Source organism: Meleagris gallopavo, chromosome 2 (assembly GCF_905368555.1).
Source record: "Meleagris gallopavo chromosome 2, MGAL_WU_HG_1.1, whole genome shotgun sequence".
Lineage (NCBI taxonomy): Eukaryota > Metazoa > Chordata > Aves > Galliformes > Phasianidae > Meleagris > Meleagris gallopavo.
The window spans coordinates 92,893,335-92,910,102 of NC_139405.1; the positions used below are offsets into that span (position 1 = coordinate 92,893,335).

At 41.4% G+C, this 16,768-nt stretch overlaps 1 protein-coding gene across 2 annotated transcripts; it reads left to right on the forward strand.

The window, feature by feature from the left end:
• Positions 1–6,564: 6,564 nt before the first annotated feature.
• RPS7 (ribosomal protein S7) lies at positions 6,565–13,662 on the forward strand. 2 transcript variants are annotated; one of them, NM_001285787.1, is made up of 7 exons: positions 6,565–6,573; positions 7,166–7,247; positions 7,671–7,742; positions 9,239–9,382; positions 11,022–11,086; positions 12,822–12,972; positions 13,547–13,662. In NM_001285787.1, the coding sequence occupies exons 2-7, from the start codon at positions 7,173–7,175 to the stop codon at positions 13,622–13,624; spliced, it is 585 nt and encodes a 194-aa protein (NP_001272716.1). In that variant the 5' UTR covers positions 6,565–6,573; positions 7,166–7,172; the 3' UTR covers positions 13,625–13,662. The 2 variants fall into 2 exon arrangements, with proteins under 2 accessions (NP_001272716.1, XP_085073058.1); XM_085216932.1 differs by lacking the exon at positions 6,565–6,573 and adding an exon at positions 6,831–6,852.
• Positions 13,663–16,768: the final 3,106 nt, after the last annotated feature.

Consider the following 16,768-nt stretch of genomic DNA (forward strand, 5'->3'; position numbering starts at 1 on the left):
AGCAAAATGGGATCTCACAATGTCCATAATAACTGAGGGAGGATGCAAGGAGGACAGAGCTGGACTCGTTTCCAGGTGCCAAGCGCCAGGACAAGAGGCAGTGGATACAGATTGGAACGCAGGAGGTCCCCTCTGAACACCGGGAGCACTTCTGTGCTGTGCAGATGACAGAGCAGCAGCACGGGCTGCCGAGAGGCTGCGGGGTCTCCTCGCAGATCTTCAGAAGCTGTTTGGACCTCATGCCGGGCAGCCTGCTCTGTGTCCCTGCTGGAACAGGGGTTAGGCCCGATGGGTCCAGAGGGCTCTGCCAACCTCTGCTTGACTGTGATTCTGTGGTGACACAAGTGTCTGCTTGGAAAGTTGTGTTTGCAGCATTGAAGATATTTTTTCCTATGCATCTTGAGAGAATCACACCATCTCTTTGCTTGATTAAATCACTGCATTGGACCCTTCTTCCAAAAGAAGAGCTTGGCAGCATGCTCTGCTTGTAAGTAAAACTCCATGCAGTTGTGTGAAAGGTCAGAGTCTCAGCTAGAAACAAACAAACAACCAAAAAACAATAAAAGCTCACTGGTGCTTCATTGCCTATCTAAATGATCTTGGTTCTGTGAGGAGCTCCAGTAGACTCTTCATCCTTAACAAGCCATTAAATTTAATGGAGGACCACCCAGGAATGAACATACCCTCAACTTGTTGCAAAATCCCCATTTACCCTTCTTATCTTGAAAAGTATTCATAGAATCACAGAATCATAGAATCATAGAATGGCCTGGGTTGAAAAGAACCACAACGATCATCTAGTTCCAACGCCCTGCTATGTGCAGGGTCACCAACCACCAGACCAGGCTGCCCAGAGCCACATCCAATCTGGCCTTGAATGCCTCCAGGGATGAGGCATCCACAACCTCCTTGGGCAACCTGTTCCAGTGCCTCACCACCCTCTGTGTGAAAAACTGCCTCCTAATATCTAACCTAAACCTTCCCTGTCTCAGTTTAAAACCATTCCCCCTTGTCCTATCACTATCCACCCTGTAAACAGGTAAACAGGTGTAATTCCCCCTGTTTATAATCTCCTTTCAAATATTGGAAGGCCAAAATGAGGTCTCCCCGGAGCCTTCTCTTCTCCAAGCTAAACAAGCCATTTGCCATGCTATGGGAGAGAATAAACAGAGGAATTGATGAACCTCCTTTCTAGGGCAGATGTTGAGATGTCAGAACTGCAGAAACACTGCTTTAATGGCTGTAGCTGGAAAATGCAGCCACCAGGATGAAGGATATGAAATAGAGCATCTTCCATGCTCATCTGGGGAAGGAGCATTACTAAAAGATGATGCAAACTTCCATATACATTGGTCACTCCAAAAATAATGCCTCCTACTTACTTCCATGAAAACTATAACAGATACAAAGAGAACAATAACACTATTTGATAAATTCTCATCTACAAACCACTTATTTTCAACACAGTCATCACCACAAACTATGCATTTTCACCAGCAATGAACAAAACCTGCATGTTATGCTTGTAAAAATCTGCATGGCTGCCCAGAATGTGGCCTGTTTTTCAGATCACTGTCATCACTGCTGAAATGCACCACCCTCTGCCTCACTGTGCTCATATGCACCATTTGATTTCCATAAACGTTCAGCAAGCATCAGCAAGTGTCAGTGGTTACAACTTTTACTACATGGAGGAATTCCACACTTTCGCTTCCACATCAGATACCATTTTGTCAGACTGCCCCTCTACTGCCATCTGTTGCATAGCAACAAAATGGGCAGAATATTGTCAGGAAGGTTCAACCTTTACTATCATACCACCAACATCTGCTTCTGCCTCATAATAAAATATGAGGCATTACTTTCAGAGCAGCCCTGTTATTTGGTACTTGTAAGAGCTGAAGATCACTAAATTGGTTCTCTTAGCACACCCTTCTATTTAAATCAAGGGCCCACATTCCATCTGAACTGTATACAGAGATAGCCTCTGAAATAATGAGAACCGCCTTGTCCAATTAGAAAGCTAGCACGCTGAGCATCAGTTGCACCCCTTGACAGCACAGTATATTGGACTCAACTGCTTTGAAAAATCCCCTGTATGTCAGCAGGGAAGAGATGTCCCATCCTCTCTCCAGCTCCGTGACCTTTTGTGCTGGCCAGCTTGACTTGAAATGTGACGGCTCACTGCACACAGGGAATATGGTGTCACGGAGAAAAGAACTTGCAGCTGTGCATGTCCCCCTCATTGAGGCTTCTAGAGAAGCACAGTTGCTTGCAGCTGCCCAGAGCCATGTACAGCACAGTGCTCAGCCACAACCTGCTGTCTCGTGTCTTCATGTCAAGCAGTGTCATGTACTGTGAGAAGATCTGATGCATCATTTGACAGATGTTGTGGGAATACGAAAACAATTTAGTCAGAGTGGTATCAAAATACATTTACAGCATTTTTCTTTCTTCTTCCAACAAAAATACATGATACTTTATTTTATTCTTACTCCTGATTTTCTAAGATCAAGATCATTTCCATGAACTATTTCTGAAAGATTTCCACTGAGACTTACAGGTTTTTTGCTACCTCTTGTTTGTGATATTTTTATTTTATTGCTCTTGGATAGCTTTTTTTTTTTTTTTTTTTTTTTTTTTAATGATATATTTTTATAGCAGATGTATTTCTTATTCCTTACAGGTTTACACATTCATGTAACTTGTAGTCTTCTTCGGGCAGGACATAATGAAAGAGCAGCCAGCAGTAAATGACAGGGAAAGAAAAGACCTTCTATTACACTCATCTGTTATTTGGTTGAACAGATAGATTCATGTATCCAGTTTACAGGCAAGGACTGAACAGTAGCTCTTCTGCTATCACGACTAACAACCAGAGTTGAGATTCAAACAAAAATAAATAACTTTGAAGTCCTCTCAGAACCAAACAAATTACCTTCACTGCTTTTTCTCCCATTTGGTAAAACTGAAGTTACATATGATCAGCTAGTTCTACCTTTAGCTCTGCTGCATTGTGGCAGTAGGACAGCTGGACCTCTTTCCTCGTGTGGCAGCTGGCATTTTAACGGTGCTGCCTATTGCTAGATAAGTCAACCAAAATTTGTTTGATTAATTCGTTTATTAGCATATTTTCTTGGCAGCCACTTCTGTATTTAGACAGAGTCTGTAGGGAAAAAAAAAAAAAAAAAAAAAAGAATAAATACATGTATACAAAAATACACACACCGCTAAGTAGGAGTGTATCTGTATGACACTTTTACTGAAACTCACTGTAAATGACAGTTGGCTTGTCCCACGTTAATACATAAATTGTATATATTAATTACACATTTTAATGTTATTTGATAAATATTTTAGCTTGAAACATACTTAAATTTTAAAAAATATATATATTTCACTACAGAAGCTGTTAAAGCAAATTTGATGTGATTTGAATCAAGGAAGCATTTTCTATTTTAAACTAAGCTTTTAGGTAGGTAGGTGATTGAGTAATCAATTCATCTAGTATACCTTACAAGAATAAGTTATATGCCATATCATTACCTTCATTAAAAAATAAAAAAGGAAGAAATTGAGGTATTGCTTTTATTACATTTCTGAACTGAGAGCTTGCAGAAAAAGAACCTGCCCATGCTTTCATGTAAAACTATGTCAATGCAGCTGAGAAGCAGTAATCTCCCAGCATCACAACTTCAGGGACCCCTAGAGAAACAGTTTACCAATGAGCACTGAAAATTTGGCATGGTTACACAAGCCTTTCAGTAAAGTGAAGTAGTAATATATTCAGTTTTGTTTCTGATTTTAGAGTTTGCTATGACCTTGAGCAATCTTGCCTCCTATCTCTGTTTCTTGTTTAATATATTCAATCATTTTTTGGATAGCATCGTAAGACCCCGTCCTCTTACTTTTTGAATCCTTTTGTAATACACCTAATTCATTCTTTCCACTTCTTCTCCCTGCCCATTCTGAGTCTGCATGACATGGAAACCACATTAATTAGTGAGTAGGCAGAAACAACTCTATGCCTCTTGTTCTCTCATTTCTCACGTGTAGCATCCTGGTCTGTTTAGTAGCTCTAATGTGATGGAAACAGGAAGATGTAGAAAGTCACCTTGCTGCTTTATTTCTTCATTAGCACTTTGAATAGTCCAATACTATTCCACCTGCACACTATCTACTCTTGTAAAGGACTTCTCAGTATAATCTGAATGTGGACTGCTGGAATGCTGAGACAATCACTTGTTATCTTTCTTTTTCTACTCTTCAATCAGATCCTTGTCATTGCTGTTTAGATAATTTCACATCTCTACAAATACTAATCCTGAACATGAGTATGAGTTGGGCAGTTTTTCCCATTCTGTGAATTCATGCAAGGAATAAAGAATGCAAGGAAAAATAGTAGCTGAGCAATCTGATTTTCTGACTATTGTAAGTTTAGTAAAAAAGCTTACTAATGTTAGAAAACAGATAGGCTGTCTTCTGCAGATGCTTTGGATGATTAGAGTGGGGGGATTCTTGGTAATGTTTTGTTTATAACAGGAGCTCATCACTCCACTACCAGAATTTACTTAAGTAATAGATGATATAGTGATAGTGAATGTGATATTACAAGTTAAAATTGTCTGTTGTTAGGATTATTCATGGAATCTGAACATTGAACCAGTGCTCTGACCCACACTCCTGTGAGTCGCACACCTACCTCAGTGTGGGACTTTCCCTTAGTAATGAACCTGTCTAAATTTGCCAACAGGAGTTGGTACAGAACTCAGGTCCCTTAATGCAAGGTCTCAACTTCATTTTAGGTGCACAGCCAGGCACTTTCACATGAATCAACATGGAAGTCAAGAGCAGACTGCAGTTTGTGTGAGACAGATCTTTCTCAAGCAGATGTTGCAGGACTGTGCTAAGAGATAACTCTGGATCAGATGTCCTGTCCTTTTAGGGGGCTTCAACTTGCCAGACATTAACTGAGAATAGCACACAGCTCAGACAACCAGGTCCAGGAGATTCCTAAAACTTCCTGATACAGGTAAAAAGGCAGCCAACTAGGAAAGGCGCACTCCTAGATTTGTTGCTTGTAAGCAGAGAAGGTGTTGTGGATGAAGTGGTGACTGGTGGCTTTATTTCATGGCCGTATTGACCATGAAGTAGTCCAGCCTAAAATCTATGGTGATAAGTGGAAAACTGTACCACAACTTCAACCCTGCACTTGGGGAAAGCAGACTTCAGGCTGCTCAGGGAACTAGTTAGCAAGGTCCCAAGGGAAACTGCTTTTGAAGGCATAGGGGTTCAGGAGTGCTGGTTATTTTTTAAGTAATACCTGTTAAAAGCATGAGAGCAGGCAATTTCAAAATATCAGAACTCATGCAGGTGGGCCAAAAGGCTGGCTTGGCTGAGCAGGAATCTTGTTCTGGAGTTTAGGTGGGAAAAGAATGTGTATGGCCACAGGAAGCAAAGTCAGGTGACATGGGAAGACCACAGAGGTGTCTTTTGCTGTTGCGGGGAGAAAAGCCAGCTGATACCACAGGAAGGTCAAGCTGGGTGTTAGGAAAGGGTTCATCACCAGAGAGGATGATGTACATGGAACAAGCTCCCCAGGGCAGTGGGCACAGCCCCAAGCCTGTTTAAGGAGCATTTAGGCACTGCTTTCAGACACAGGGTTAGAATTTTTGGTGGTCCTTTGTGGAGCCAGGAGGTAGATTCAGTGATGCTTGTGAGTCCCTCTGAACTCAGGGTATTCTGCCGTTCTGTTTTTAGCAACCTGTAACTGAAATGTAGTAATGCTGCCTTTGTGTTAATATGATATATAAAAGTGCTTTCAGGGATGAGAGAATACAGAGCCCAGGACTCATGTCCTGAGCTAGCACTTGAACACAGCAGACAACTCACACATTATTCCCATGCTTGGATATATCCTATACCCAAGCACAGAGACCCAGCAAGGATATCCTCTCGGCTGAGGGCTGAACATCACTTAGGTTGTGGATGTCCCGTCCCTGGAGGTGTTCAAGGCCAGCTGGATGGGGCCATGAGCAGCCTGGTCTAGTATTAAATGTGGAGGTTGGTGGCTCTGCCACCTGCAGGGGGGTTGGAGATTCATGATCCTTGAGGTCCATTCCAACCCTGGCCATTCTGTGATTCTGTGATCATGGGTGAAGGGGCAAAGACAGAGCGGAAGAAGCTTTCCTTCCTCTTCTTCCGCGCTTTCAACATGGAGAAACCCCATGAGACAAGCGGGAAAGACCAGCCTCCTATGCAGCCACCGCAGGGCGCAGGTCCCCAAGCTGCCTCCACCCCTGCGCACGCGCGGTACCAACGCTCCTTCCCCTCCTCGCTGTCCAGCGGCTGGTGATGAGCTCATCCGTGAGCGCCGTGCCAGTACTTGGAGAGTCCTCTGCGGCGTCATGGTGCCGGAAACCACTCAGAATCCGCAACGCGCGAAACGATCCGCTCTGCCCTACTTCCTGCTTCGGCTTCAGCCGTCGGTGGGCGGGGCGAACGCTTTCCCGGGCCGCGATCTGAGGCGCTCTCGCGAGAGCTCTCCCTCTTCCTAGGCCGGCGCTGAGCGAGGTAGGTGCTCGGGCCTCTCTCGGGCCTGGGTGCCGGCGGTTCTTTTTACCCTCTCACCGCGGCAATACGGCGCCGGCTTCCGAGAGGCGCGTCGAGGGGCCCTGTCGGAGGAGGATGTTTCCGATTACCGCCTGCTTGAGGCCCGATGGTCGCGGGGCTCCCGGATCTGGGGGAAGGGAACTGGCGGGGTTCTCCGCCTCCCTCCCCTGGTCGCGCCCTGAAGGAGGCCGCAGCGGCGGAGCGGCAGGCCGCAGGGCTGGAGCAGGGCTCTGGGTCGAGGTGCGGACTTTCGGTGCCGGGAAGGACGCCTTGCTCGGCGGCACGTGGGCTCCGTGAGCGACCGGCCCGCTGCTGGGACCTTGCTGGAGCGTAAAGCACACGCGGGGTGCTGCGGTGGGCCGGCCCCTTCTTTCCTGTCCGGTTCTGGCCTTGCAGCGGTCAGCTTACCCTGGAGTGTTGTGCGGGGTTTGCGTGGTCCCTGAGGTTGTCCTTGGTTTCATTTTAAAGCGTGTGACTGAAATCCAGTACGTTACTTTACTTGTAGCAGAGCATACGTTCCCAGTGGCAACTGAGACGTTCTTTTGCATTGCAGAAAGGCCATGTTCAGCTCAAGTGCAAAGATTGTGAAGCCTAATGGTGAAAAGCCAGATGAGTTCGAGTCTGGTATATCCCAGGTACGTGCATTTTCCTTCTGTTGTTCAGTAACCCAGTGCAGGTTGTTGAGTTGGTGCTTTGACAGCTCTCTAAAGCTTAAACTTCAATGCTGATGCTGTCTAAACACATTTCTTCTCTTACCACCCTGACTGGTAGTCTGCCTTCTGTTCTTGGAACCATGGGATATTGTAGAATGGCTTGGGTTGAAGGAGACCTTAAAGCCCATCCAGTTCCACTCCCCTGCCATTGGCAGGATTGCCATCACTAGATAATGTTTCCCACCAGTTGAGTTTTTTTGCATTTGTCAGAGTGGCCTGTAGTGAAAGAATATTTGATTTAGAAAATATATATAGTTCCTCTGTGTCACTGTGGACACACTTTATTGTCAAGGATTATTTATGAACTGAACTGATGGGATTTTTCTGCAACTTTGTATTTTCTAGGCTCTCCTGGAGTTGGAGATGAACTCTGACTTAAAGGCTCAGCTGCGGGAGTTGAACATCACAGCAGCTAAGGTAGGCCAGGTGTTCTTGGCAAAGAATTGCTTAATGGCTTGCTCTCTGTGTTAATTTTTGCAGATGTTATCATACTTGTTGAATGGTGCTTTTTGTTGTACATGGCCTATGGTTGTTCTGCTATGTGCTGTTGTAGTATATCTTCACGTATTTGCTATTAATACAGAGGATCTTGTAATAGTTTCTTGTTTGGGAGTTGGTTTGAGAAGTCACTAGAACTTGAATGACGGTTTGATGTTTTAAGTAAGCATATTTAGACTAAGTAATTTTATGTTGTATCTCTGCAACCTGGACTTGAGATCTAAACTGGCTTTTTTGTGTGGATATCTGCTTAGTAGGTATGTTTGACATATCTCATGTTGGTCGGGAGCATAAACAGTAACAATTCTGGTAAATGCTGCTTTAGACAACAAACAATAGATCAGAGGTGGGTCGGTAGAGTAGACTGACTTGATGATGTGGGTTGGTTTTGTTTAAGGTTTAGTTTGTAGAGCCAACTCAATCCTTAGAGTAGGAAGAAAATCTATAGAATTTGTCAGGCAAGAAGACTGGATGGGACTTCTGAAGCTGATTGCTATAGTCAGGTAGGCTGCTTTTTTGTTCTTGCCCAAGCCCACTGATATATGTAGGTACAAAAGCAGGAAGATCACAGAGTTGAGAGGGTGTGAGAATGCAGGGGTCAGCTTGGTATGAGTTCACTTCCTTGAAGGGGCCTTCAGAAGAGTTATTCTGCTGCTGAAGTACAGTGGTCCATACTGTCTGTAGTGAGTTTTTAAACAGTGTTTTAATTTACCGAGGTTATTCTAACTGCACAGTCTTACTTATGGAGATACTTTGTGGGCATCTGAATTAGCTTATGTGGGAGCATAGCTGGTGAAACACAACTCAGCTTTCTACTCTGTTGGAGAATGAGTGTGTCCCTGTAGTTAGGTTCATGCCTTGTAAACTTCTACAATTTCCTTACCTTTTGGACAACTGCTGAAGGAAAAAAAAAAAAAAAAAAACAAAAACAAAAAACCAAGAATAATCTGTGTAGGTATGATGCAAGCCTGTTTATTGGAGGTGAAGAGGAAGTATTTTGAGTAGTGATGCAGGCCTTGGCAAATAGTGGATAGAAGGTGACTGCCATGAAGTAGTTACTCAAAACCCAATAGTTATTCCTGTAATCTTTGCCTGCATTAGAAGCAAATCTTGAAACTTGGTATCAGCATGTGAGTAACATTTCAGATGTGATGGTAAGCATTCAATATGGGTAGGATTCTCACTCGTGAGTCTCATCTTGTTTTGCTGTAATGCATATTCTTTCAAGTGTTCTGACAGAGGTTTTCTCTATTTAATTCTTGCTCTTAAATGTATTAAAATAGGTATCTCCTGGTGCTCTTTTCTTAGAAAGTTGTAAACAAGGTTATCAAACATCTGCGTTCAGGATATTCATAATCAAAGTGAATGTTTCTTCTCAATCCCTAGATGATGTTTAGTTTCTACTTCTGTTTCAGGAAATTGAAGTAGGTGGTGGCAGGAAAGCCATCATTATCTTCGTACCAGTTCCTCAGCTGAAATCTTTCCAGAAGATTCAGGTGCGGCTAGTTCGAGAGCTGGAGAAGAAATTCAGTGGAAAGCATGTGGTGTTCATTGCTCAGGTAAAAACACTTGAAAGTCATGGGAGTGTTAATTTGGAGGGGTCGCTAAAGGTGATGTAGTCCAGTCTCCTACACGAAGCAGGATTGTTATCAGTGTTAGGTCAGGTCAGCCATGGTTTTGTCTAGCAGAGACTTGAAAATATCCAGAGACTGAGATTCCACAGTGTCTCTTTATAATCTCTTGTAATGTTCCACTAACCTGCTTGTTTTGTCCATTCAAGATAACAGCAATACAATGTGTATTTTTTGTACCAGCAGGAAATGTAGTGTAGTTCCTCTGTGAATGTAAACTGAAATGATTACTGCTAACAGCCAAGGCTATGTAAACTTTTTTTTTTATGAAATGCAAAGTTTTCTTTGAGGAAAATGACCTAACTTCCTTGTTCTGGCCTCTTCTACTTCTTTAGAAGTTTGAGAAGCAAAGCTTGAAAATAGAGCTAATACTAAGAGTAACCTTACTACATAATCTAAGCACTTAACATTCAAGTTGATGGGAGAGAAAGAAGATGTGGATCAAGTGACTTAATCACAGTTCTGAATTTATGGAAGAAGCTATGCTACAAAAGGTTATGGATGGATCTGTGGGGAGTACTAGGGGGAAAACAGACTTAGAAACCTGTCTGCAGGGTGGGCAATTAACTACTTTTTAGGCTTTACCTCTTCAGCAAAAATTCCTTGTAATGTAACTTTAAGACAGCCAGACTACTTTACCCAGAATCTTTGTTTGCAAGAGGACTTTTTCTGCTGGAGTGCTTCTGGCTCACTGTCATCATAGCAATCCATATTTTAAAAGGCAGTGTGCAATTCTGCTGAAAGGGAAATGTTTTTGAACATGACACAACAGTATGGATGATAGTACCACCCCATAAATACAGTCATGAAGAAGCTGTACTGTGTTGGTGGAAAATACTGCAAGTGTCTTCAAGTGCATCTGAAACTCAGGGTTTTAAAATATCTACTCTTGAAGATAGGGAAGTAGAAAATAACTTTTACTAACCTAAGCTGTTATAAATATCTGTAGGTTCTGCTCTTAGATCAGAATACTTTTAAGTCAGGGGACTGTATAAAATATCTCATAATTCATACGGTGCTTCTGTCTAAGATGTCTTCTATGTGGGATTTAGGTAGCATTTAGTTTGAAGCAGGAGGAGTAACCTCAATCCAGGAGAAACCTTGGTTTCTATTCTCTGAGTAAAAAATAGAATCACAGAATCATAGGGGTTAGAAGTGATTTCTAGAAATCATCTAGTCCAGTCCCCCAGCTGAAGCAGGTGCCCTAGTATAGGGTGCAGCATGTTTAGATTACTAATGTTTTGTAATAAGCTACCCTTGCTGTATTCATGGAAGGTGGGAGTACTGAAATATGAATCTTTTATTTCAGAGCACTAAAATAATATCTCATTTATTGATGAGAAATAAAGCAATACCAATATTTCAGCAAGTAATAACAATTTCTAATGCTAGTGTAGCCTCAGGCATACCTAAGTGTCCATTTTTTTTTGGTGATTCATGCATCTGTTTCTTATATTAAAACAAAACAAAAAAAACCAAACAACAACAACAACAAAAAAAAAACAGCATGGTAGTGTAAATGCTATGTATTATGAATCATCCTTTTTTATTATTTCTTCTTTTACAGAGAAGGATTCTGCCCAAGCCAACGAGAAAAAGCCGCACAAAAAACAAGCAAAAACGTCCCAGGAGGTGAGTAAATTAGATTAATGCAGAATGTCAGCCTTCAGTCAGAACTTGGTAGCTCATTCAAGTAACATCCAGTTGAATTTATTCTTTCTTTTTGAGAACTGACTTCAGTAATTGGGTGGTCTCATCCTTTTTCTTACTGCTTAATAGTGCTGAAGTAGTATTTGCCACTTCACTACTAAAGGGTACAGTGAATAGACAGTCTTTGGATAGTGTATTGAAGTTTTTTTTTCTAAGAAATGAATCTGTATTTCTCAATAAAGCTCTAGCCAGTTTGTAGCTAGCAGTAGTGACTTCAGAACAGTGACTTAAGTGACCTGTACAGCTGCTTCTGTTAGCACAGCATGCTGACAAGAATTTTTGATTTTTTTTTTTAAATTGTATGAAGAGTTGCATTGCATGGTAGACTGTACAAAAGGCAGGGCTGTCATGCTGAAGTGATGCAGTGAGTGGGGGAGTGGCTGAAGCAGGCTATAAGTAATTATCCCTGGATGTAAGTTCAACAGCAGTAGTATAGTGATGTGTTAAATAGTGTTTCTACTTGTTTGGTCTCCCTGAGGTACTGCTAGATACACAATGTTAGTGTGTCAGTGCCTTGTCTGTGCTGTTTTGTATCTTACTTTGCCAGCATGTAGCTCAAGTAACATGATCCTGTAACTTCTTTCAGTCTTCTTCAGTGTCAGGTGTTATGCTTGTGTCCTGCCTAAATTGTGTTTTGAGATTTTCAGGCAAAGATTTGAAAGTTGCAATTTCATATTAACTTGCCTACCTGCAGTCCTGCCCTTGCAAGACTTTGCCTCTGTTACAACTTGTGTTGCACCGTTGCTAGAGAAGTTCTATCTATGTACCCAGTCAGCATACTGCTGTACTTAGCAAGAGGGAAAGAGTGTGCAGAGACTGTCCTTTTGTAGCCTGATGCTACATCAGACTAATAGGATAGTGAAACTATGATATGTGTATTACAAATTACAGAAACTTGATGGATGTACGTCTTCTCATATCTATGCTAATTTTTGGAAGCTTGAAATGCAGTTGCAGACATAAGTCTTTGCTATTAGCAATATTGCCTTGAAACCACAGATAGGAAAGCTTGTAATTTTGAGTCAACTACTCATAAATAAAATGACCTGGATATTTTTTTCTAATTTTGGCTCACTTTCAGACAGTTCAAGGGCAAGAACACAAATGTAGTCCATATTTTCTGAGCAAGGGCTAAGCTTGCCAACTAGACTTTTCCTGTAATACTGTGTAGACCACTTGGCTTTAGGAGTACGGAGGAAGCAGTGTTTTCAAAACTGTCTCTCCTATGAATGTGTTCTATGGAGTTTATATACATGCACACTTAAACTCTTCTGGTGATTGGCAAAATTGCAGATGGGACAACTTAGTTCTGAAGTACAGAAAATATTCCTTAAACGTGTAGTTAGACTGCTTCAGTGTTGTTACAGAGCAGTATATGATCTCATAGGTCAAAAACCTGTACACTTATTTTTTTCCTCATGCTCTTGTTAAGATTTACACAGCCTGCAGAAGTTTAGCTTTTATTTTTTCCTGTGACCTGTGAAGAGATGGAATTGTCACCACTGCGGTATTTACCAAAGAAACAAAAAAAGCACTTCACTGAATTTTCAGTGGAGTCACAGTAGGGAAGGTTGAAGCCTTGGCTGACTAGAAAACTTAGCAGAGAAGATAATTAGGCCAAAGGACATATTTTAATGATACAAATGTGGCATTTCAGCCGTACGCTTACAGCAGTGCACGACGCCATTCTTGAAGATCTGGTCTTCCCAAGTGAAATTGTGGGCAAGAGAATCCGCGTAAAACTGGATGGCAGCAGACTCATAAAAGTCCATTTGGACAAAGCACAACAGAATAATGTTGAACACAAGGTAAACAAATTTACATTGCTACGCAGGATGGGGTGGCATTCTGATTTGGCTCACTCAAAGCAAAAGGCTGCTTTAGGGCTAGTGGCAGTAGAGATGTCCTTGTTTGGCACTAAAATAAGATGCTACGGATTTGGCAAGACAGTTTTCAACTGAAGGTCTAGCTCAGCTTGCCAAAACCTGATTGCAAATTAACTATATTGGTTTCCTCACGTGGGGACTTGTTTTAGTGGAGAATCCAATTTTGATCTTTAACAGATTTGTACAACCTGACGCTCCCAGTCACTTTGCCTTTTTTATTTTATTATTTTTTGTTTTTGTGGGAACACGTTTAGGGTAACTTAACTGTATGGATCTCCATTGCTTCCAAATCAAAGAGATTAGAAATATTTTTAGAGAATTTTGTCTTCTGTGTAAATGCTCAGTAAGTTTGATCTGAAAATAGAAATAGAAAATAATCAGGCTGTGAATTCACTTCATAGTGATGGTACAGTGGGGAAAAAATATATCTAAACTGTTAACATTGATTTTTATCTTTTTATACAGTGTATATAAATAAGATTGTCTGTCTTCACAGGTGGAAACATTTTCTGGTGTCTACAAGAAGCTCACAGGCAAAGATGTGGTGTTTGAGTTTCCAGAATTCCAGCTGTAAAGTACAAAAGATGGCTGAATAAACAACTGTTCATATAACAGAGTAATCTCATTTAAAGTTCCAGTTCCATGAACTAGGTGGGAATTAACTGGTTCATGGGACTTCTCTACTTTCTGAATGAGTGGCATTTGTGTACCAAAGTACTAAGTTGCCAGTGTTTTCCCATGGCCTTCTTAGGTTATTCTTGACACTGTTAAAGCACTGCTGTGGAGGAAAGAGTCTAGTCTGTGCAGAGAATCAGTTTAGAAAAACATAATGAAAGATGTCAATACTCGCTTTTTTGGAGAGAATGTGAAGACTTACCTTAGAGTAGTTGTACTCCTGAATTTTCTATGTAAGTCTGTCAGTTGGAGACTCATGTTCCTGATATTAGTGGTGTTCTACAAAGCAGGTGTTGACCTTTGAAACATAAATCAATGATATACCTGAAAAAGGAGTCTGGTATTTTGGGAAATGTTTGGGAAGACAGAGACTGAATTCGAACTTCCATGCTTATTAAGTGGCAGAACAATGTTACTGCTCTTATCCAAAAAGCAATTCTTGAGGCTTCCTATTCCCAAAAGAATAAAATGGGAAGACGTTTTCATTTCTAAGGGATTAACCATCTTTCTGGATGCACATTATAGTTTTATAGTAATTGATCTTGCTCTCAGAAGTCATGGATTTTTGTTTCCATGTATTAGCAAGTATGTATATTAGTATCGGAGTAACTTAGGTAGCCAGGCCATCTCTAATAAAGCAGGAATAGATGGGCCATGGTGAAGAAATGACTTCTGGAATGGTATCTCTTTAAGGTATTCTACCATAATTGCAGATATCTTTGGCCATATGGGGAGGAGAGGTGGGGGAGGACTAGCTGTATAATAGCAGCTGTGACAGTGCTCCAAAAGCCATGCAGAGTTGACATCTGTACCTATGTCTGGAAACACCTGCAGCACCATTTTTTGCAGCTCATGGCAGAATGACTCTTTGGACTTGTGTGTAAATGTTCCAAGCAATTTAGTCCTTAACCTTGCTGAACTGACTATTCTGCTACTTAGGAGGAAGTGGATAATATAATAAACAGCACCTCATTACAGAGATGGCCTAGTCGATGGAGAGGTAAATAGGTAAGGGACCATATACCAGAAGCTCCTAATAGCTTGTATCTTTCCCTTAGAGAGTAAATTGAAGCAAGTGCCATTTACTGTTAATATTTGTACCTTTACTTCCTTTTCTCATTTACTGTGGTTTTGTTGGCTTCCTACCTCATAGCTCTTCTCAAGAATGAAGCTGTTTGAGTTGTGCTGTCGTTTCTGTTTAGTAGCGTAGGGCAGATAGTAGTAGGTGGCTGTTTTTGATGCAGACAATACAAAGAGGATGAAGCAAATATATATTCCCTGTTGTAATTAGTAGCTAGTTTTGAGCTACTTACTGAGAAGGCTTGATTTTTGTACAAAATAGGCTGTAATTTGAAGAAATCTACTTATTTTAAGGCCTTTTGCGCTCTCCTTCTGTCTCTGGAGTATGCTCTTGAATTCTGTCTGCTTGGGTGGAGTAATTCCAGAAGATTGTATGGCAAAAGGTATGATAGAATTCAGATTTTTTTTATCAGTAAAATGGGCACTAGTCAGGTTGATGATGTGGGGTTTGGTGAAGAAATCTCTCAAGTCAGACATGTTACTAAACTTGCTTCTGCAACAGACAGAGATGATATCATGCACAAATAGTTACTTGCTAGCATGGGTTGGAAGAAGCAGTTAAGGGACTGTATGGAGACTTAGCAGATGTTATCTACATTTAGGTAGAAGTTGGTGAGCCTACTGGGGCTTTGTAACATCTGCAAGTAGAGGTAGTTCTCAGACAGCAATCTTAGGTAGGCAGTATTTCTTTTTCCACGATGAAACAGGCTTGCTCTCTTAGTAATGAAAATGTCAGTAGCAGTTCTAGTTTTGAAGCTCTGGGGGGCTTGGTGTGGAAATCAAGTAAACTGAACACGAAGATTGCAAATGTTTGCAGGCATTGCCAGCTGGATGTGCAATTTCTTTCTTGGCTGTCATTGTAAGCCCTTTGAACTACATGAAATGCAGAGGCCCGTGATGGTCCTGTAAGCAAATTGTTTGAAATGGTAACACATAAAACGATGTTTTTTTACATAAACTAAGCTACAAGTAAAGGTGAATTTTTGTAGCATAAAAATACCAGGCTGCATGCTCAGCAAAAGACTTTTGTCCTAGTTTACCTTCATTCATGGACTCCCTTGTGTCTTAGTGTCAGTGATACAGTCAGACAACTCCCTTTCTCCCTTGACAAGTGCATCAAATGAATGCCTGCAATCTGGAAAGTCAGTAGATGCCATCTGGTCAAGTGCTAATGAGGCTGATGGAATACTGATGTCAAATGTTACCTTAACCTAAAGGAGCCTCCAAATGAGATGATGCTAGACTTTCCCTGTACCTTTCATGTGCTGTAACATTTGAACTCTGAAAGCATGATTCCTCAGGAGTTTATTATTGATCTTTGTGGAAAAAGTGATGAGGCATTCTGTATGAAGGCCTGTGCAGCAATTGTATGTGGACAGTGTCAATGTGGAGAGAGAGAGATTGCATACTAATAAGTATAGAAAAACAGATTCTTGCCTAGAGTAGCCCAATGAAGCAAAATGAGAAACAAAGACATTATGCTGTTAGGTGCTCTTAAGACTTGAACCTGATAAGAAGACTTTCCATTTGAATTTCGCTGATGTCCTCAAATATTTTTCTGTGATGAAAGTTGCTCCTGGTTGATGTTCATTGGAATAGGTGTATAGATGTATTACTGGTCTAGTGTGGACAATGCTTGAAGAGCTTAATTTGTGTTTTATTGATGTGTTACTTTAATGCATGATAGCACATCTCATAAGCCCCTCTTGAATGTAAGTGGGGGTATCTGACAAGTGGGACACCTACAGCTCAGTCAGGTGCTCAGACCCCCATTCAACCTGACCTTAGGTGTCTCCAGACATGGGGTATCCACCATTGCTGTGGGCAACCTGTTCCAGTGCCTCACTGCCCTTGTTTAAAACAAAACAAAACAACAACAACAAAAAAAAAAAAAAAACACAAAAAAAAACTTCTTCCTTATATCCAATCTAAATCTCCCTCCTTCAGTTTGAAAGCATTTCCC

Coding starts and splice junctions, on each gene's coding strand:
- RPS7 (NM_001285787.1), top strand. CDS start 7,173: ATGTTCAGCTCAAGTGCAAAGATTGTGAAGCCTAATGGTGAAAAGCCA. Junction 7,248..7,670: donor TCGAGTCTGGTATATCCCAG/GTACGTGCATTT, acceptor TGTATTTTCTAG/GCTCTCCTGGAGTTGGAGAT. Junction 11,087..12,821: donor AAGCAAAAACGTCCCAGGAG/GTGAGTAAATTA, acceptor GTGGCATTTCAG/CCGTACGCTTACAGCAGTGC.